At 35.5% G+C, this 23,195-nt stretch overlaps 3 protein-coding genes and 1 long non-coding RNA gene across 13 annotated transcripts in view; 2 read left to right on the forward strand and 2 right to left on the reverse strand.

Annotated features, from left to right (window-relative positions):
- Positions 1-7,742: 7,742 nt before the first annotated feature.
- On the forward strand, positions 7,743-18,902 carry mu2 (mutator 2). 8 transcript variants are annotated; one of them, XM_069113257.1, is made up of 8 exons: positions 7,744-8,809; positions 8,982-9,080; positions 12,247-12,345; positions 12,738-12,920; positions 13,991-16,702; positions 16,814-18,089; positions 18,168-18,476; positions 18,564-18,902. In XM_069113257.1, the coding sequence occupies exons 1-8, from the start codon at positions 8,720-8,722 to the stop codon at positions 18,776-18,778; spliced, it is 4,983 nt and encodes a 1,660-aa protein (XP_068969358.1). In that variant the 5' UTR covers positions 7,744-8,719; the 3' UTR covers positions 18,779-18,902. The 8 variants fall into 8 exon arrangements, with proteins under 8 accessions (XP_068969357.1, XP_068969358.1, XP_068969354.1 ...); XM_069113253.1 differs by having other exon boundaries at positions 7,745-8,103; positions 8,709-8,809; positions 13,991-18,089; XM_069113254.1 differs by having other exon boundaries at positions 7,745-7,985; positions 8,709-8,809; positions 13,991-18,089.
- LOC138180065 (carboxylic ester hydrolase-like) lies at positions 9,128-10,208 on the reverse strand. 2 transcript variants are annotated; one of them, XM_069113508.1, is made up of 3 exons: positions 9,938-10,208; positions 9,717-9,807; positions 9,128-9,616 (listed from the first exon to the last, which is right to left on the reverse strand). In XM_069113508.1, exons 1-3 carry the CDS (start codon positions 10,038-10,040, stop codon positions 9,418-9,420), a joined length of 393 nt encoding a protein of 130 aa, XP_068969609.1. In that variant the 5' UTR covers positions 10,041-10,208; the 3' UTR covers positions 9,128-9,417. The 2 variants fall into 2 exon arrangements, with proteins under 2 accessions (XP_068969609.1, XP_068969608.1); XM_069113507.1 differs by having other exon boundaries at positions 9,717-9,843.
- A 414-nt stretch (positions 18,903-19,316) lies between the features above and the next one.
- LOC138179999 (nuclear protein 1) lies at positions 19,317-20,769 on the reverse strand. Its single transcript, XM_069113346.1, has 2 exons — positions 20,451-20,769; positions 19,317-19,942 (listed from the first exon to the last, which is right to left on the reverse strand). The coding sequence occupies exon 1, from the start codon at positions 20,661-20,663 to the stop codon at positions 20,454-20,456; it is 210 nt and encodes a 69-aa protein (XP_068969447.1). The 5' UTR covers positions 20,664-20,769; the 3' UTR covers positions 19,317-19,942; positions 20,451-20,453.
- A 596-nt stretch (positions 20,770-21,365) lies between these two features.
- Positions 21,366-23,195, forward strand: part of LOC138180000 (uncharacterized) — a 71,350-nt gene continuing 69,520 nt past the window's right edge. Inside the window, exon 1 of one of the 2 annotated variants that reach the window (XR_011173179.1) lies at positions 21,366-21,754. This is a non-coding gene — a long non-coding RNA (uncharacterized LOC138180000). The remainder of the gene's footprint in view (positions 21,755-23,195) is intronic. The other variant, XR_011173178.1, reaches the window with a different exon arrangement.

Here is a 23,195-nt window from a genome sequence, read left to right on the forward strand (position 1 = left end):
TTAACGTGGAGGAAATCCGCACGGACACCAGGTCGCTTCTGGGGAAATGCGGCGTGGTAGTGCCGGACTCCAACCGACTAAAACCTCCACGATGACCGTCCCGGCTGCGATCGAGAGGGGCCCGGGAACCGGTGTAAGCGATACACCGCCCTCCCCCGCGCTCAATACGTCACCTCATGGAGCGATGTGCGGCCACGTCACACCGCGTCTCGTCGCCGGGGCCGCCGTGCCAGGCAGTCCGGTTCCCCTACCGGGCTGCTTCGCGGCCCCGGGGCGCTGAGCTGCCAGCGCCTACGTTTGCACCCCAGCGGGGGACGCGGCGGACCAAGTGCGTCTCACCGAAGCGCGTCCATGACCTCTGCCGCGCCCTCGCCGGTCAGTCCTCTCAGGGTGAGAGTACCGCACCCTCACCCTCTCCGCAGCCTCTTTTCGAAGCATGACTTGTTCACAGAAGGAGGTCACGGCCCTCCTCCTTCTCTCGCTTACCAACAATGCCTCGAGGATCGCCGGCGGCGAAAGATCCAACCGATTTCCACGATGAGGTCGTGGCGCGGCCGAGCGACCGTGTCTCGATTCGGTGCAGATACTCACCTAAGCAACCGTGTCCGGTGAGCACCTGCGTCACCCTGTAGGTCAGGGGAGGACCGCCGTCGTCCAACCAAACGTCCCAGTTTGGAAGGACGGCCCCGAGGACCGTTCTCCCCGGCGCACCCGCTCTCGTGTCGAGGATGGCGCGCCATCTGTCGAGCAAAGCTCGCCGAGCCCGAACCCTGACGTCGGCGCCCACCGGGCCAGCCCCGTCCGACAGATCCCGAGTGTGGAGATAAATCTCATGGCACCTCAGGGCCTGCAATTCGAACTGGGGAAACCCGGCGAGCACTGCCGCTGCCGCCGCCGAAATGGTGCGGAAGCCCCTCACTACCCTGATGGCCACCGTCCTGTGCAGCCTCCTGACCACTAGGAGACTGCGGCGATTGGTCATCAGGTCCTCCGGCCAGACCGGAGCTCCGTAGAGGAGCCTCGATCGCATCACGCCGGCGTACAGCCGGCGCAGTCCGACGTCGGGCCCGCTCAGCCGAGGCAGCAGACGTCCTAAGGCGTTCGCCGTCGCCTCAACAGACGGCATCAGGCGCTCGAAGTGAGCGCCGAAGGTCCAGTGGCTGTCGAGGGTCAGGCCCAGATACTTCATACTGGTTCCGACCCCGATCTCAGTCCCTTCCAACCTCAGGCGGTAACCCGCTGGAGGCGTCCCGTAATCGGCCTTGCGGCAAAACCACATTGCCTCGGACTTCTCAAGGGACACCCTCAATCCCAATCCCTTGATTTCGGCGACCACGCAGGCCACCGCCAGCTCCGCCAGGCGGACGGTTCTACCCCATGCCGTGCAACAGACCAGCACCAACGTGTCGTCGGCGTAGCACGCCAATGCCGAGTTCGGAGGCATCGGCATCCGAAGCACCGCGTCGTACGCGATGTTCCACAGCAACGGGCCCAACACCGAACCTTGCGGGACCCCGCGGTGTACAGAACTCCCTGTCACCCCTCCGCCCCGGACGGTGTAGACGATACTCCGGTCCCGGAGGAACGCCCGGACCACATCCCGCAGATACGCGGGTACCCGATAAAATTCGAAGGCCCGGCATATTCTGTCCCACGGGATGCTGTTGAAGGCGTTGACCACGTCCAGCGACACGGCCAACGCCACGTAACCACGCCGCTCGGCCCCCTCGACAAGGGAGCGGTCACGGGCGACAGCGTCGGTCGTAGATCGCCCCCTCCGGAAACCGAACTGGCCATCGTGCAACCCGGGCACGCTCCGGGACAAATGCGACTCCAGGCGGGCAGCTACCACTCTCTCCAGCAGCTTGCCCGCCTCGTCCAAAAGGCACACCGGCCGGAAGGCGGAAGGCGAGTCCGGAGAGCGCCCCGGCTTCGGCAGCAGAACCATCCGCCCCTCCTTCCACGAAGTGGGGAATTCACCTCGAGACAGGCCTCCGTCGAACAGACGCATTACTCTCGGGGCCAAGACCCCGGCGACATCCTTCCACAGGCGGCCGGGACTCCATCAGGACCCGGAGCTTTCCGCGCTCCGATCCTCTCGACGGCCCCGGCCAGTTCTTCCTCGGTGACCCTCGATTCCGGGCTCCAACTTCTCGCAGTGACCCGTGGTTCTTCTTCCAGCGGTTGAGACTCCTGCTCCTCCTCTTCGGTAAAGCTGCCAACTCCCTCGTTCGCTGCACCCGGAAACAGGGTGCCGACGACCTCCTCCAGGAACCGAGGGTCCATGCTCTCCGGTAAGGGAGGAGCCCTTAGACGGAGTTTGTTCAATACCATCTTGTAAGGGCGCCCCCAGGAATCAGAGTCGAGGCTGGCCAGAAGCTCGTCCCACCGTGCCTTCGTCCTCCCGCCGTCTACGGCGGGATCTGGTGTACTGACGCCGAGCGTGGATACGATGGTGGAGCGATCTCCTCGGACCACCAGTACACAGCGCTGGCGCGGCGCGACGTTCCAGAACGTGCCATACACGAATCACAGATCGCGTGCATGTATCGCCTCAGCCGGGTCGCTCCCGCTTCTGTGTCCTCGTCGGTCGGGGATTCTTCCAACCAAGCCACGGCTATAGCGGCTGCCGCCTCCTTGATACTAGTTTTCGACTATCGATTAGTTTGAACAAAAAGGGAAAAGAGCCTAAGGGCAGTCGATGACGTGTGAAATAAGTTAAGCTATTAAATAATCAGACAGTTAAAATTCATATGAAGCGTTATATTATATTATCGATATTCGTTCATTTACTCGTGCTAATTAAAAAATAAATTGTTCTTTTTGCTTGAATAACACCTACTCACTGTCTGCGATACTTAAAATTCTTATTTCATGCTTGTTTAAAAATACCTTTCTAGTTCCTCTCACGTTAAACGAGTAAATATACTCGTCATAGTTGTAACATAAAATTTCTTTTATTCTCCAATACCGCCTGCATCGCAGTACGTGATGCAGTTATTAATTATGTAGCAAATAATATGATCTAATTGGCTGTAATCGCGGTTAGGTATTTCTTCGTTAAATCTATCGATGTATTAGGCTATTAGCGGGAGACTTACTGATTCCCCGAAGAATGGTTTGATTCTTATAAATTAATGTTTTAAATGTTGCCAATTAATGTTTCAATTGTTATAAATGAATAGTTTAATCGTTGTTAATTATTTGCTTAAATGTTATAAATTAATAGCTTAAATGTTATAAATTAATAGTTTGAGTGTTAGGAATTAATGGTATAAATGTAAAAATTAATAGCTTAAATGTTATGAATTTGTGGCTTAGATGTTGTAAATTCATGACGTAAATGTTGTAAATTAATGGCTTAAATGTTATAAATTAATAGTGCAGTCCAGTCTAGACCATCCAAAATTCTTTTAGAGGCTTTTGGTGATCCAAACTGGACTGTTGCGTAGTTCTTGGCTTGGTATCGTTTTCCAAAGATTAATCGACTGATTAATTTTTGGAAAACGATGCCAATTACCAGGCCTCACCACGAGGAGGTGACTACGCACGAGACCCGCCCATGGGTTATTTAAAACTACACATCGATCTCGACATTCAACCTATTGGCAGAATGTCCAGTTTTGACTCTACTTGACCATGGGCCTGCGTAAAGAAATAGTTGCTTCGTAGTTTAACTGCGAAACACATATCTCCAACGCAGCGCTTACATGAATCTTTACAAACGTAAAACAAGGCATACGTAATGCAACATCTATCTCCCACACAACGATTACATCGATCAGTACAAATATTATACAATAATTCGCATGCCTACTGGCAGCATTCGGTATCAAAGACACAGTTATCTAACTTGGAACGAAAGGAAGAAAGTGAAGCTACTGACACTGTATATACCATTTCGTGTCTTGCAGAAGGGACATACGAGTCGCTGTACTAAACTGTTTAACGTTCTACTTTTGCGACGCTATAAGATATTGAAGATATTGAAAAGTTATATAACGTGATTTCAATAAGTTTCCCTTAAAAATGGGAAAACAAGAAGATGCCCGATGAATCAGACGATGAAAGAAAAACCGCGGCGCGCCCGGAATAAACGAAGTCACGATCTCTCGAAAGAACTAACCAACCTACGCGACGTACTCCCGTGCACCAGATAACTCTAAGGCTCGGCGGAAAGCCCAAGCATTGACCTTCGCTCGATACCTGTCAAGTCGTCTGGATCTTATCACGGTCGATGGCAAAGACCGATGATACTAGTGACCCAACAAACAGGCCTGCAATTTAACACACTCCAACTGAAACAAGTGAGAACCCGGGAAGGGACCGCTGAACAGGATTACGAAGACAAGAGGCTTCAACTGCACAGTGGGGTCCACTCACGAGGATGGACCGCTGAACAGGATTACGAAGGCATTACCCCAACTGAACAGTGGGGTCCCCCCGCCCGCGAGTTTTTCACTTAAACAGGATTACGGAGGACGTGAAATGCATGTCTCTGCCCGAGTACCGATGTACCAATCGGACAGTATTGCGTATCGCAGGTATCACCAGTGCGATGACAACTGCCGTGATTCGAGGCAAACGACGGGCAGTTTTCGAGTAGTTACTAAGCACAGAGGTGTGCTTGGGGCGACTTACGAATCCAAAGATTTGTCCAGTGCACGTTGACCCGCACGTACCCGGAATACGCGCGAGCGAGTACGTCACGATACGGTTTGAAAGAACTGAGCGACCGTGAACCGATATATCGTGGGAACAATTTTTCCAGTGTGGTAAGCGAGGGGATCAAGAGAGACGAGATCTTTATTTTTCGTTCCAAGATAGATAAGTATCTTTGTACAGAATGAGCTTACAATGCACATAACATAGGTATCTATCTTATGATTAATTAAGGCTAAAACGCTCGCATCCCACGGTGTCCTGCGATGTCCCACGGTGTCCTGCGATGTCCCACGATGTCCCACGATGTCCCACGGTGCCCCCGCGGGGGGGTATTAGTCCAGTCTAGATCACCAAAACTATTTTGGATGATCAAGACCAGACTATACTCATGTAGTTTTTAGCTTGATATCGTTTTCAAATAATAATACTAATATTCAAAATAGTACTAAAATTGGAATAGCTGTAGTACGTGGATCCGCATAATCGTACTTGAATTTTGAACTTATCATCGAAGAAACTAAACTATGCGAGGTACCAATTGTAGCGCGTATGGACAAATTATAAGACGTCGTTGCCTTCGGTTAAATTGCACTTGCTTCCTTGATTCCATGAATACGGTGTTGATTCTTTGGCTTTGAGCGAACATGGAGTATTACATCCCATCCATAAACACTCAATAGATACGCTCTGCTTTACCACTGTTTTTATACGAAGTAGTGAAATGAGAAATTAAATACTGTATTTAAAATTAAAAAATAATGTTACATAGAAATAAAATAGCACTTCAGAGACTTGAAAGATGTCGTTAATATTAAATAAAACAAAATAAATCATTTGTTTACTCACTACAAATTGATGGTATTGATTTAAATGAATGGTAGTATTGCTTCCAATTAATGGTACAACTGTTGTAAATTAAGAGCATAATTATTTTGAATTAATGGGAAGATATGGTTATAAATTATTGGTATAATTGTTAAGAATTAATGAAGCAATTGTTTTAGATTAATGGATTAGATGTTATAAATCAATAGTTTTAATGTTAGAAATTAATTACTTAAATGTATAAAGTAATAGTTCAAATGTTGTCAATTAATGGCATAGATGTTGTAAATTAATAGCTTAAATGTCATGAATTAATAGTATAAATGTAAGAAATTAGTTGGTTAAATATTATAAATTAATGGCTTAAATGTTATGAATTAATAGTTTAAATGTTAGAAATTAATAGTTTAAACGTTGTAAATTAATGACTTAAATGTTATAAGTAATAGTTTAAATGTTGTAAATTAATGGTTAAAATGTTGTAAATTAATAGCTTAAATGTTATAAATTAATGGCTTAAGTGTTATAATGTAATAGTTTAAATGTTATAAATTAATAGTTTAAATGTCGTAATGTAATAGCTTCAATGTTATAAATTGATAATTTACTTCGCAAAGGTTTTTCTTCGATTTTTGTTCGATCTTCACGGTACGGGAGTGTTGAAGTGATCACCACTTATAAGAAAACTCTACATCTGGTCTTTTTAGTTTTCTCAAGCACTGAAGCCATCGACAGCGCATAAACAAAAGACTGCAACGAAGTCAGACCATAAATAGTAGACAGGCGACGTTGGTGTCACGACCGGCTCACTTTAAAATCGGAGATAAAGATGTGGCGGCACTCGGCGACAATGTATATCGCTGAAGTGCCTAATGAACCATCAACATCCCAACGGTCCTTCCACCGAAGGTTCTAGAAGAAAGAGCACGTGGCAACGGCCGCGGACGCCTAGCAAATGCATGGACGGTGGGGATGTTGAGGGATGACAAAAGAAAGTGATCGGATCCGATCGAAAGTCAAAAAATCATAAGAGCTTCAGTCTTAAAAGGTCACGCTTAGAGTTCGGAGGTAGATTGTAAAACCAAGTGCTAGAAGAAAAATAAAGTTTCTTTTTTTTACTCTTTTTGTTGTTCTTTTGTGTAATTTTACGTGACATTGGCTTCGGGGTTTTCAGTTATTGGGTAACACAGCTAGCGTGTGGATCTGGACCAGCTCAAATTGTATTCTTATTTATAATTACACTTCTATTTAAATATATTTTCTGCCTAACAATTTATCCACGAGTTTTCTCTGTTTACATATCGAATAACCTCAACAGGGAGTTCACACGCAAAAGAGCTTGCATACAAATCGCATGTTCCTTATATACCTGATGGGTTGCATTTGACAAGATGACGGAAGGTGAAACAAACAGTAACGGTTTGCTGATGTCATAAAAGGTGTTTCCATTATAACGCAATGAAATTTAGTAATTTTTTAATTTTTATTGTAAATTGACGCCTTCAACAATTTGTTACAATAACAATTTTTATAACTATAATAGTTTTTACAAGCTGAAACTAAATTTACAGTTCTGTGATACTAGTTTTTGATTTAGAACTGTGTTAATTTATATTGAATGCCAGTTTATGATGAAAATAACTGTTCTATTATAAACAAACGATACAACTATTATAAATTAATAGCATGATTATTTTCAATTAGTGAAAGCCTATTGTCATAGATTAATAATATAATTGTTAAAAATTAATGGAGTAATTGTTTTAGATTAATAATAAATTGTTATAAATGAATAGCATAACTGTTATAAATTTTCAGTTTATTTGTTATAAATTAATGGCTTAAATGTTATAAAGTTATAGTTGAAATGTTGTAAATTATTAGTTTAATTTTTACAAATTAATAATTAAATTATTGATAAGTAAGTAAAAGTTCTATTTCGATCTACATACCTTACGTCTACCTTACCTTACGATCTACGCCCTTATATACCTCGCACAAGACGTAAAGAAGGAAAGCATGATATTCAGACGTAAATCTACCCGCGCAATCTTTTGCAAAAGAAGTGGTAGATTGAACATTAAACCTGCTTGTTATTTTTCATAAAGAAAAAGATGTTTATACTATATGACATTTATTAAACATTGAAAACATAGAAAATAATACATAATAATCGTGTACGTAAAAGTTGGTATTTGTTGCTTTTTCCTTAGATACCCCTGCTATTCAAAGATTCGTGAGTCGAGTACGCGACCGCCTTAAGGAGAAAAAGAAAGAGACAGAGACAACCAGGTTCGAGCTGTTTTTACACGATGGCGTCACACAACAAATTCTGGTCACTTGTATAGCAGATTAATCGTAGTTAAAATAACTTGTAACCAAGTGACAAATGGAAACCCGCCTAAGGCGTGTGGACGCCAACAAAAGCGTCGCTTTCTTAGGAAAAAGAGGAACCGCCAGACAGAACCCGTTAAGCAGCCGGAGAAAGTAATTGAGTGAGAAGTGTAAAGAATCAGCAAAAATTTAGTGTTTATTATAAACATTTGCAGTCATTACTTAAAAGGCCCTTCTCCGTCCTTTTGACTCCTAAAATCGTGTGCAAAATATGTGCAAGTGACTAACAACCGCTATTCAATTCTTTTCCCGCGAACAACTAAAGATACTTTACCGACACGCGACTCAGTGCACATTTTTGCTAGTCACCAAGTTCTAATTTTTCGATTGAAGAGCCCTATTGCGGACAAATTCACACACATCTTCCGACCACTAAGCCTTACTGCCTTCACGGGAGTTTTTAGACTTGTATATACAACCGTGGTCCCGATTCCCATTATTCCTATGTTATCAACCTTATATTTGTGTTATACATAATTAAATTACCAGTGGAGGGAATCGGCGAAAATAAGCATATGATAATGTTTATAGTACCATCACTGTGGTAGCATCCGTCATTTGTAGCGTGTGATATTTCTTGTTAAGTGTTATTCGTACTAAATATTTAGTTATAATATTATTATAAATAATATACCGATTTGTGCATTCATGTGTGGTTGTACGTGCATGTTTCTTGTTTAATCAAGCATTCATTGGTCTATTATAATTATTAGTAAATCCTCTAAGCATCTACGTCTTAAATGAGGTTATGTCACAAAAATTTCATAATCTTAAAAAAAGGGAAATATTTAAAAACTACGTATAATTTATGTCATCCAAATAAGCTGTCTTCAGAATGGATATCCTAGCAACGCAAATTTGCGAAGATTATGATTCCACACCAACACAAAAGATTTCTTATACTTCTCAACAAAGTGAAATAGTGGTAAAGATAAATCAAATACTTACGATTCCAATATTAATATTCTAGTAATACTCATATTTCATAACATTTTATTCTAACAATATTTATATTTTTAACGTTTTTCTAGACTAACATTGTTTCTTTCACTTCTCTTTTATTTTTCATATTAACTCTGTATTATTTTATGTTTTAGATTGGAGTATTATCTATTGATTCTAAAACATTTCAAATCAAAGAAGGAATTACACAAATTGGACGACATCCAGATTGCAATGTAGTATTAAATAATCCGGTGAGTAACCTTTAAGTAGTCCTCTATATGTATATATATGTAAATCTCTTTATTTTTAAATGAACGTACTCATGCTTATAAAGTATATTCAAATTAAATAGAAAAAGTGATCACTTTTAATATGCTATCGCAATAAAATTGTCAATAAAACATTTTTATATCATATAAATTATATTTAAACATTTGCACTTTTATCTTTCATATATTTTCATGTTGTTTTGCTATGTATATGATTATTAAATAATGTAGAAATAAAAACATCATTATTAATCTTGAATTTATGCATTTTAATATTTTAATATTTATGTAATTTAACAGAAATTTGTAGACAATATTCTTATAATTCTTCTCTTAATATATCAGATGCAGTATATAATTTATTTTCGTTAAAGTTAACAGAATTCCAAAAATCTCTTTGATCAAAATTTATGCTCTTACCCATCTGAATTTTATCTGATCCGGCAATATACAAATAATGAAATAATTTTTCATTTGGATTTAATCTTGGCCATTGAACACCACCAATATTTGACACCCTGGTCAGTTTAAAAGATATACATATATGAAATATAACATAAATTGCTATAAGTAAGATTCTTTTAAATCATTTTAATATGCGCAATTAAAGATATTTACTCGTTTGTTGCAAATGATACCCAGAAATCGGTCAACATTCTTTGCATTTTAATATCATCTGTTATTGTTGTGGGATGAAGATACTGAGTATCTACAACAAAGAATGCGTTGCATGCATGAGTCACACCTGTATAAAATATCAAATAAGTACACTTGTCTTCTTTTCCTTTTCTAAGTTCTAGCCTAAATAATATAATCTAAATAAGATCTAAATAATATACCATAATCATTAGTAGTTCTACTCATGGCATCACTGACACTGTATGTACCTCTGTAGATATAATAGTAATACCAAACAGGTTGTCGATTAACTTTAGCCTGCATTTGGCAGGTTTTTCATTATCAACAACAAAGAATCTATCATTAGCTACTTGAATCAAGGATTGTGTATCGTTGTGTCGTCAATTTTCTTTCATCCAAAGTAATGATTTCTTATGAATTTGGCAACTTCAACATGCTTTTCTCTAGGAAAGGTGTAATTACAATCCAAGAAATAACACCTCCTTGTCCCATATCCCATTCGCGTACAATTGCATTTTTTAATTCTATCGATACTACTTTCCATTCGCGTATACGCCGTGAACAAGTTCTGCCCAGCAATTTTCAATAATATTAAGGTCCGAGGAGCGTGCAGGCCACGGCAAAATAGATATATTATTTTCATTAAAATATGATTGGACCAATCTTGATATGTATACAGATGCATTATCTTGTTGAAGGATATAATCAGGTCCAGAAATGCGTACTGCATGATTATCTATTTCTTCTTTTATTAAAATTTATGTATCGGACACTATTCATTCTCCCATTGATGAACTTGATACTTGTCTTGCCGAAATAACCGATGCCGACCCAAACCATCACGTTGCCTTCTCCCATTTGTCGTCGAATTGCTGACATTGTCTCTTTTCTTATGTCATGAAAATAATATTGAAACTCATCAGGACCATCCAAGTTGAATCTTTTTCGTCTGAGGATAGTACCCTTTTCCATTTTTTTCCAATGCATTCTTTCTTTTGCAAAGGTAAACATTCTGCTTTGTGTTTCGTTGTTAACGAAGGTTTCTTTTTCAATTTTAGCCTCTTAATATCTTTGCAAGATAGTAGAACTCGACGAACACTTGAAACACTGGCACTAACACTAGATTTTTCCATTATTTGCTTCGTTGTTAACGCGAGTTGCGTTAATGCGAGTTGGAAACTACACGCAAAATTGCTCGCTTATCACGATCGGACGGCGACGGGCGACCAGTACTTTTCTTTTTGCCGTAATCTTTAACATTTTTTAAGAAATTGTGTATTACTCTACGACTTCTTATTACTTTCGATATTTCTGCTACTGATGACTGTTGCTGTTTTAATTCAAGAATTTGCTTTTTTTGCGTTTAATTTTTTTCCGCGTCCCATATTTACAAATTTATATAATATTGTACTGCAATCTTTACTCGTTGATAGATCATGAACTACCGAGCAATTTCTAAACATGTTAACGGAGTGTGTTATCATTTCGACCTTAGTATGAAACAGTTTTTCTTTGTTGTATACAAACATCTGCGACATTGTGACTTAATTCTAGCAAGCCGCATATCCTGAGCTCATAATGATTTGATAGTATATGTTACAGACGAAAAACTTTACATGCGTCATTGAGAAATTAAAGATAACACACCTGGGTTATTTTTTTGACGAGGAGTGTACAAGTACCCGACTTTATTTCTAACCGGAAAATAGGTATAGTTGTTTAATGAGTTCTCCCTGATTAAAATGTATATTAACTTATTTGATTATAGATGATTTTAATTTACATAGATTTAATAAAAATATATTTTTGAAGGCTAAAGATAAGGTACTATCAGAAATATTAAAAATTGATACTAATAAAAATATCGAAATATGAAATTTTATTTAAATAAGGCTACCTATTAATACAAATACATATTTATTTACATTTGTCTTGTCATTATTTCAAACTTAATCAAACAAAGAAATTACTCAAAAATTCGATACAAACATATATTGATGCATTAAAACAATTTTTTTTCTCGTATAAAGTTTCTAGAATATCCTTACTTAAGGCTGTATAATAAAACGGAGTGAATCTGTTCTGTTCGTATTTTCTACATCCAAACTAATCATATTTTTTGAGATAATATGGTTTTTGCATAAATTATATTATCCAGTATTCACGGAGTGTACATTAAGATATGAAATTCCGACATAATATGATACCTGATAACGATGACATAATTAGAAAAATAGACGTAGATATGTAGTTTAACAATTTTATAATTATGTATGTTCCTTATTTTCTAATTCTCTAATTCTAATTATCTTACGGAATGGATTTTTGTAGTTAAACCAAGTCAATTAATTTTATTGTAAAGAAAGTTTTCTAATTAAGTCATCAATCTTTCTCTTAATAATAGGCATAACATTTCGAACTAACAAATAATATACTAAAAATAAAGATTATCGTCAATATTAAAGTATTAAATAACGACTATAGACAAGCAAATTAATTTAATTTACAGACGGTATCAAAGAAACATGCGGAAATCGAAGCTAATTGTCAAGGAACTGAATCGTGGATTTGTGACCTGAATTCATCTAATAAAACAAAATTAAATAACGTAATGTAAATTTTATCTATATGTTACATTTAATTGATTCCTAACAACAGATACATTAGATTAGATCTTAATTTAGATTAGATTAGATTAAGATGGTAGTTGTTATTAGCAATTATTTAGCAGGTACTTAGTTCCTTATTCAATTTAATTCGGATTGCACCAAAGTTATTCATTCTTGTTTAACATCTGAAATTACTGAAACTAACAAATCAACATGTTTAATTACATATTCAATTGAATAAAGTGAATATTCAATATTTCTGGTCAAAGATACTGAATATTTGCTTTATCTGCTTTGTGCATATTATTTACCGATATTATTATTAACTGACATAACAAAATTTCAGCATAATTTAATGTTACTTTTCTTTCTTTCTTTTTTCTCTATATAGACAATTCTCAGGCCAAATCGATGCTACGAGTTGAAAAATGAAGACGTGCTGGAGTTTGGCACGGTCCGAGCAATTTTCAAAATCTGTCGTTCGATGGAAGATTCTTTAGTACCAGAAACCCCAGCGGCAAATCTTCGGAAGACACAGCAAACGATCATTCCAGGAACACCTGACTCGTCATTTGTAATTATCATTGATTTCGTGATTACATGAATCATTATATAAATATATTATAAAGTATATTATCAAATGCAAATATATTATAGAGAGTGTCACAGATATTTATGCGGAACGATATCAGCATATTCTGTGAATAGAAATGAGAAAAAAATGTCTTATAAACATATAAATAATTAAAACTGTATAGCAAATGGTTTTTTTATTGTTAATGGATAAAGATAGCTTGACGATATTTCCATTAGTTCCAATTTAAAATGTTGTCCGGTTTTATAAATATCGGATTGACTTCTATGAAGAATTAAAATGCTCTAACAAAATCTCACATAACGTGAATATAGTGAATATATGGTATCATGTTATTAAAATTTAAAAAACAAATTAAGTTACATATATTTAATGCTTGTCACATGTATAGTAAGGAGCATATATGCAAGTTTCTAACGAATTTTACCTTTTAGTTTATAAATTGTTGGATATACGAAAAATAATGTTATAATAGAACGAACTTATTTTAATATTATTTACGTAATAGCCAATTTTTCTAGACTTTAAATGAAGCTTTTATACAACAGTGGATTACTTAAATTATTTGCAAGATTAAAACGAATATTTAACGATTTAACGATCTGTTCTTGATTCGAAAATTTCAAAAATATCACTTAGATTCATTTACTTCTAAATGCCTCAATTTCAATGGATACATTTCTAATGTGTATAATAATCTTATTACTTAATATACTTAATATACTTATTTCCTCGCGACTGATTTTATGGTAACATGATGTCTGATGAACTTAGGAACCAAAGAACGGATCCTTTCCAGCATTCATTGTTAAAATTTATTTTCATTTGGCCCATTCATTGTTAATTTGGCCATTACATCGAATGAAAAACTTTACTATTATTTTGTATTTTTGTTATAACTTCTTAATGAAGCATATGTACATGAGTCCATCTTTATTTTCACTCATCAGATATGCTAGCGTTGCTTTGTGGAAAAAACTGAAAGATTTACTATATATTATCTCAAATATAAACATATATATATTAACAAATATGTATTCTTTATGTAGGATAATTCATCCACGGTGGGAAATGTCTCCGTAATTCCTGCCACTCAAGGTAAGGAGGAAAAGTCTGTATTTCGATACCCGACGTTGCCTCCGAAGACCGCCACTAACAGCACTCAGAAAAATGGCATTCAGAATACCTCTATCGACGCCCAAGATAACTTGCAAAACTTCGTAGAAGAAAAACAAAACGTAGGTGGATCAAGAATTAGTATATACGATATGGAAACGCAAAATTCCTCGTTTAATTTCCATGATGAAACGGACGTTGACATTGAGGATATTGACACTCAAAAAATTTGCATTTCGCGCAGCATCAAAAACCTTACAAAATCTGTACAGGAACAAAAGGTTGACATGCACGATATACAAACGCAAGCAGAAGCACCAGAAGAAGTTACTGATATTCATGATATAGAAACGCAGTACGATATAAATATTCAGGATATGAAAATATCCAAGAAAATTAATACTCATAATTTAAAAACTCGAGATAATCGAACTCGAGATAGTGACAAACTTGAAGCAACTGAAATTTCGGAAGGAAATTTAACGAATGAGGTGAGAAGTAATGTTAATGATACAATAGTACAAAAAGATGAGGGTAATGAAAGCACATCCAATCCTAATAACACTCATAAAGATGAGAATCATAATAAAAAATTGCCAGGTATTGAGAAAAGTTTGCAAAACCGTCTAGAGGAAATTGAAACAAGCGAAGATGAAACTTCGGAACTTGAGATGAGTCGGAATTTGCTTGGTCCAAAAGAATTAGAAGATTTCATTGAGGATGACGATCTGTCTGATGAAGTAAAATCAAAATCACCGACTTTAATAAAAACTTCATGTGTAAACAACAATTGCGATGTAAACAATAAAAGCGCTGATAATGAGAACATATTTGAAGCTGTGACACAGGTCAGTAAAAGCGATGAAGATGCCTTTAGAAGCCTAAGTGAACGTAAATACACGTTTCAGGCGTCCTTAGTAGCTGATGACTCTGATCATACCGACAATGAGGTTGTGTTTCAGAGGTATTCGCGCAAAGATAGTCAAGAAAATAAAAAGTCTTCAAACAATCGAGTTTCTGATAGCGAAGATTCAATTACGGATGAAGAAGGTCGTTTTACAGAAATAGCTGTGAAAATGAAACAGGCTGTAGAATCTTCGCAGCTTAATAGGAGTAAAGAAATAAAGAACAGTGCTAATTCAAGTAAAGACTCTGATGATCTATTTGATATGCTTACTCAACCAGTAAATCGGAAGGACGAAGATTCATCGCCCAAATCTAATGAAAAACCAAAAGATAATAAATATGAAAGTGAAGTAGATTCTAATAGCCCAACGCAAGTAATTAATAAGAAAGAAATGAAAAATAATATGGAAATAAATGATGAAATACAAACAAAGGAACTCGATGATATAACACCAACTCAAGTTCTTTCAACAAATAAATCTTCCTTAAGAGAGGCTAGTTGTACTATTTCAACAGGAAACAATAAAAAATCTGATAAAGAAGATATTACTGAAATAGAAGACAATACACATAACCAGATAATTAACACTAAAAAGAAACCGTTAGACCTGAGCAATAACGAACCTCCTTGTTCTTTAGATCCTTCAGTATTAAATGTTACAGATAGATGTAGTATTGAAGACATCGATTATGAAATGGCATGTACTCAACGAATTAATGATATCGAAAAGCAAAAGTCTGTATCATCAATTTCTGATAACAGAAAAAACGAGTCAAACTTTGAAGCATTGGCTAGAGTGAACTTAGATGATAGTGTAGAAAGAAATTTGAAAGCAATGTTTGCAGATATAAAGGAAGAACGTATAGAAGAACAATTAGAAATATCAACACAAGTTCTTGAACATGTGTTAGAATCGTCAGATTGTGAGAATATATCTCCCACACAAAATCATAAGTCTAACGTGGACAGTTACTCATTGACAGATAAGAAAGCAATGAAATTATCAATATTGAACTCTATACCTACCAGTTCATCAACACCTAAATCCATACCTAAAAACCCACTAACTTCAAAATCTGTATCTACAGATTCATCAACACTTAAATCTACAATTAAAGATCTATCAACATCAATATCACTAAGAGAAAAGAATTCAAAAATATCGAACATAGCTAAAATGATTCAAGAAGAAACTGATACATCTAAAAATAGTAAGAGTAAATTGAATAAATATTCAAAGAATATAGATGATCAAGCATCGAGTACATCAATCGATTGTGAGCAAATTCAACAAACCTCTAAAGCATTACAAAGCGATGATGAAGATATATTAGCTGGTTTACCTGAAGTTAACATTTCAGGTACTTTATCGAATCCAGGAAGTCCCACATCAACAACATCTTCTGAATATAGAATAAATATTAATCATAACTGGGGAAGACAAACATCTGTAAAAATTGCGCCAAGAAAGAAAAAAGCTTTACGAAAATCGTCGCGAAGAACGTCTAGTTGTAGAAACATGGAAAACGCTGTGTCTTATCATACTATTAGCGAGCCAAATTCTAGTACTATTTCGGAAACTTCTTCAAATTCATATACAAACAATTTCGATATTAATAAGATACCTGTTTGCAAACATGATGAAAAAAAGACAAGCAGAAAATCCAAAAGATTGATAAAAAAGACAAAGAATTTATGTAAATCTAAAGAAAGCGATTCCATTGTAGAACTAAAATCGGTAACCTCTATTCACTCGCAAGAAAAAGCGAAACAAAGTCCTCCTATTTCGAATAACAGAAGAACTCGTAATTCTAGCAAAGAGAATACTGATCGTTCGTCTGTTTTTCAGGTGGAAAAGGAAGTACCGGTTGAAATAGCACCCGCTGAACTTACGAAAAAAAATGTATCAAACGCGTCACGCTTTAGAAAAAGATCACTCAGCATAACGGATGCGATTGATAGTAACACTTCGAAAAAGCGCAAGAATGATGTTAATGAAGATAAGCCTGTTAGTAATAGAAGTAGAAAGAAGAATACAATAGATGATGAAGGCAATTCCGCAAATATTGATAAAAAAAATTCATCAAACAGTATAAATGGTTCGAACAATAGAAGAATGTCAAATGAAGCAAGTTTAGATAAACAAGCAATAGTAAGAGTCCAAAGAATTTCTCTGTCTACTCCAACAGGGTCGATATCAAGTACTCCAACTGAACTGGTGGATGAAAGCGATAACAATTGTAAAATCAGACAAAATCGACGTACAAATGTCATTTGTGACATTCAGACATCTGACAGTCGAATTGTTTCAAGTATTTCGAGTAACGAAAATTACAGAACTACCGAAAATATAGAAACACGAAAAAATCCGAAACGAAAGACGACAAGAAAAACTGAGCTTGTAGCGGACGACATTAGTTCTCAAATTGGTGAAGAATCCCAAGAGATAGAAATGATCATGAACAGTGCGCTCAAAAAACAAAATACCGGCTCAAATATAAAAAGAAAGGAAGATGCGGAAAGAAATACAAGTACCAAAGCGAAAAATACTAGGAAACGTGGAAATACAGATATTAATACGGATGTAGATAACACGGAAATCAGCAGTACCTCTTCCATTTTATCCGAATCTGATAACGCATATTTTGAAGTGCCTACATTAAGGAGCAAACGAGCGAAGGTTTCCAAAAATATTTCAAGTATAATTAGTACTACGGTAAATGAATCTACCAAAGAAACAAAAAGAAATAGCAAACTATCGATTAGATCAACTCGAAGTCAGCAATCAATCGTGGATTCTTCCCTAGAAGAAAGCGCAGAAATGATCACAAATCAAACTACTTCGAATAACAGTGCGAATAAAAGGAATAATTTCAGAAAGAAACAGCAAAAACAGACGACAGGAAAGACTAAAAACAAGCGACAAAAAGAAGATTTCGTAGAGGAGACGCCTACTTCAGAAACTAATTCCAGTATCGAAACTACATCGGTACTTTCAACTCCCAATAGAACACGTAGAAGCATGTCTTCTTCATTTGCAACACAATCACCATTCAAAATAAAGCATAAAATCTTATTTACGGGTATTTCAAGTAACGATTATAATAAATTGTTAACAAAGTTGGGTATGTATCCGATCTGTTTGCAGAAGAATTATAATTAAAACTAACCATAGTCATAATTAATGTCCCTTTTCTTTATAGGTGCATCTCAAGTCGAGGATCCAACAAAGTGCACTGTACTGGTTACAGACAAAGTTCGAAGAACTGTTAAATTTTTATGTGCTTTAGCACTACCTGTACCAATAGTTTCAGTCGATTGGTTGATTAACAGTGAAAAAGCTGGTCGTTTCATAGAATTAGAAAATTACATATTGAAGGACCTTGTTGCTGAAGCTAAATTCCGCTTTAAATTAGGAAAGAGCTTAGAAAAAGCAAAAGAACATAAACTTTTAAAGGGATACACACTTGTCTTAACACCGAACACTGCGCCGCCACCACTAGAATTAAAAAGTATGTTTTAAAACTATTATAGACGTGTATTGTATTTAACATATATATCTTGGTTCTTTATACTTTAAAAAATGTATTTTTTTACAGATATAATCATTTCATGCGGCGGTAAAGCCTTGCTTCGACCACCACCGAAGTTATGGCCTCAACAATCAGTGATTATCTCTCCCAAAGAGGACTTAACAGATGCAAAGAAATTTCTTGCAAAAGCACCTAAAACTGTTACCGTTCAGTCGACAGAATTTATATTAACTGGCATTTTAAGACAAGAATTAGAATTTAATGAGTTTAAGTTAATATAATTCATTTCTCAATGAAACAAGAATACTTGTGTTGAAAAATTGTTCAGAAGTTATTAATACATTTCTCAAATATTTTTACAAACATGCATTTGTACAAAATAAAAAATATATTGTGTGATTCGTACATGCTTAATTGTATAATACATATACATATAGATATACAGGGTGGTTGGTAACTGGTGGTACAAGCGGAAAGGGGGTGATTCTACGCGAAAAAAGAAGTCGAAAATATAGAATAAAAATTTTTCGTTTGAGGCTTTGTTTTCGAGAAAATCGACTTTGAATTTTCGCTCGGTACGCGTGCACTTTATCACGTCTCGTTATAACGGATCTCACTGTAGATCATTGTCTCGACGGAGAAATTAAAAAAAAAATTACATATTAATAATTGATATACATATAAAAAGGGAAATTTTCTTTACATCCCTCTTTCAAATCGTTAATATAAAACATAATGTATATTTGGCACCTATTTGTAATGTTTGTGTTAATGTTTAATGTGGGTATAGGTCATAGATTTGAATTAATACTACTTAAATGTTTTTTTTAATAAATATAAATTTTATTGTTCACCAAAATTGTACAGTTACCTTTTTTATCTAATACTTCAATTTCTTAGTAAACTCAAAATTGCTCTTTTGAATATAACAAAAATTTAACTTACAATATCTTGGAAAACAAATGCAAGTAAAAATTTCTTCAATATTCACATTGAATAAAATGTTTTCACATAGTAAAGTAAATTCCTAATTTCTAAATTGAGCAATTGTGTTTCAATACCAATGAAATGAAACATTTATAACTAGATGCACTGTATCTAAAAAATTTGTATAATGTGTGAATCCAATACAAATATTATTTAATTTCTTAATCTATCAAGAGAAATCCAGGTTCAGGTAGTTCTGGATCGAGTAGTCTAGAAGATAGTCATACATATATACCCTATAAGTTACAACATAACATGAATAAAAATAATGATTATGAAATATATATTTGTAGTAAGTACTAATTATTTTAGTCTAAGTGAGCATTTATGTTCAGTGACTAAATGCATTACTAAGAATAAAGGAAATGAAAAAGTCGTTTATTGTATTCAAGGATGTTCAAAAACTTCAATGTGTTGGAAGAAATACTTTCTCTAAAAATTGGACAGCAACCCTGGGTCTGAAACAAATAATAATTAAATTATTAAAAATACGAATGATTACTAAAAAATTATTTTAATACAAAAGAAATATTTACAAATAAAAACTATTCTTCAAGGCATTAATATTTTTAAAAATACGTACTTCATATCCTTATACATACATTCTTCATTTATATACGTATTTATTATCACATAAAACAAAAAGCATGTGTTTAAATAAGAAATGAGTCATCTCTGAGATATTGCGCAGCGATACAAAATCACAATACAACAATATTTACAAACTATTATAACATGCAACGAAACGCGAAAGAATTTTAACTTTCACCGAGTTTTAATTGGACAGAAAAATATGCGCTTTTGCGACTTAAAATTGCACGTAGATAAAGAAACAAGAGTATGTATAAACACAAAAACTGGGCCAAGGTTGCGGACCATTCCGACAACACTCGAATCGATAACATCATCAAACAAATATATGAAATTAGAAATTATGTCATAATTAAGTGAAAAATTTTTACTTACTCTTTATGCTTTGGTCTTTCCAACATTCCGTTTGTTGTGTTCAGAATTCATCAATTTGGTGAGGATCTTTCTGGAATGGCCGCACGGATCGAAATGATTTGTGTGTGCAAGAGCCTCGCGTTTGCTTCGCTGTTTTCCACTGTGACCGGTAAAAATATGCTTGTCGTAATCGTAGTTGAAGTGTTCGTATTCGTCAACGTAGTAGTCAGACATAGTTCTTGGTTTCCAAATGCTTTAGAAAATAATAGCGTAAACGCAGTCAAAAAATCTCTCTTACTATGCCTCTCGCAGGTTTACTTTGAATTATTTGGACGCAGTTTACTACACTTAGTTATATAGGCTACACAAGAATTACTGCGCAGGCGCAATACTCAGTAATGTCTCTAGTATATTCAATACCTGGTATAACAATCGTTTTAACGAGATAAATTCCTCTCTTATTTGCATATTTTGTATTATAGAACAACTATCACCCAGTTTAAATGAGATAAAGGATATTTTAAATTTCCTAATATATTGAAAAACATACAAGTAACATTTCAAGAACAAAACATGCATATTAGAATTTGAAATTTCTAGAAAACACTTAATGTTCTCTGTATTACTGATTGCAGAGATTAATAAAAAAGATTAGCTGTCATCAAAAAAAGTTCCATTATCTATTTGTTAAACAAACAACTTTATATCGTTTTGAATTTCTTACGTCTTTTACGTATGTATTTCAAGAATGAATATCGTTGCATATGCGAATCATAATATATATATAATCTGGAGCAAATCTTTCAAAAATTAATGTCATCTAATATTGTTCATTAAAAATTTATAAACAAATTTAAAATACGTAATTTTGTAGCGTAATATAGACAGCCCTGATAGTGTATCATCTTAGCTTGGCAACTGAATATATATTCAACAGTCATTTTATATGTACTTTCCCAGGCATTGTTCTGAGTTTCAATAGATTTGACATTATGTACTACTTTTTAAAAAATGCTTTTTTACGTAATAGATATTAATAAGCACTGGATTTATGTACCAAATCTCTATTATGAAACAATCTATGTTTGGCAACAAACAGCACGTTGATCTATTACGCACGCGCAATCGGCAGCTTGTTACATTGACTTCTAAGAGTCTCCCTACCATTGTAAGCGAAATGTCGTTCCACAAAATTCTGTATTTATCGTTCGCTGATATATCTCAAGAGAAGTAAGCAAAAAGAGCAGTACAAAAATGTTTGTATGGGGCGTGGTAAAACAGTTGATATTAAGTATATTTTGTATGCTGCCTTGTAAGAGTCTGATGTAAGTTAAAATAATAAGGTGAAAAATACGCAGTAGAGTATCTATGTTGAGAACATTTCAGGTTAACTGTACTTGTACGTATATGTATCTCGAATCCGATTGATAACGAGGTTCAAATATAGACATATGAATTATCAACCCATTTGATTATTACTTACCAATTTTGCCCAGCATGTAAAAATATACATGTATATATGTGATACGTATACATACGTCTTATAACAGTGTGTCTGTACATGTATCTACGTCCCGCATTTTCGACATACGTGTCTCGCAACGCAATTACATACATTTACACATCTGTGTTTATTTACGATTGTCATGAAACACATTTCTTCTAATCTTAATTACTTATCATGCACTACAAAATAATTTCTTTTTGTTAAAAAAGAATATTCGTTATATTGAAGTACATAAGAGGCATTCTGTTAAAAAAAAGACAAGAAAAAAGATAAGGATCATGGAGTCAGAGAGGAAGTTTACGAATTCATACAGTAGGATTTACAATGACTTTTAAATTTTGTTTCACCTTATTGACGATTATTATGATTCAGTTCAGAAATATAGTGTGTCTTTCAAAGTTGTCAACAAAAAATGATTTAACCATCACTTGTAAATGTATCGATCAAAACGGTTACATTCAATTTTAGTATTTGAAGTAAATTCAACTTTTATGTTACTTTGTAACGATAAAAGGAAATATGAATGCTTTCTATTGCATCCACATAAAAATTTGCTCGTAGTATGTTAAATAAAAGATCAATCGAAGCTACCAGAAACTATCGACTTTGTGAAAATATAGTTCATTGAAAGGATGTCGCATACGTGTGAAATCCCGTTGATCGATCTGAACTTGTTACCTCAGCACACAGCTAGAAATATTGAAAAAAAAATATGTATGTAGTCGTTTATTCCATCGCCGAGTCTTAAGTTCATTACATATAGATTAACGACATCTACGATATAAATATTTAGCATTATACATTCATTCCGCGCATAAAAGCAGGCGTCTTATTTAGATGAAATATTTTTATTATTTTAAATCTTTATTATTTTTTTTAGAAATTTTCGAATTAGGTTGAAAATTACTTTCTACGAGTTAATAATAATATTGAATACTTTAAACAAATTTAGATATACTTCAGTATTATTATAATTATTCTTTTTACAAAAGTATATATCTAGACACTGATATTATAATTAATCCTTTATTACAAAAACTTTCTAGAAAAAATTTTATAACGGGCAATATCGGAAATATACAATATATGAAATAAATTTCAGAAAAACATTTCTAGAATAATTAACATATGTAAGCTGAATGATCTATAAATTTTGCAAATATAAAAAATGTATTTATGTAGTAATGTACAGATTAATGACTCATTATTTATATATCAGCAACGTAATTGGATGTAACTTTTGCTTCTAAAATACTTCT

The sequence above is a fragment of the Bombus flavifrons genome, chromosome 5, assembly GCF_040668555.2.
Source record: "Bombus flavifrons isolate JBK064 chromosome 5, iyBomFlav1_principal, whole genome shotgun sequence".
In the NCBI taxonomy this organism is placed as follows: domain Eukaryota; kingdom Metazoa; phylum Arthropoda; class Insecta; order Hymenoptera; family Apidae; genus Bombus; species Bombus flavifrons.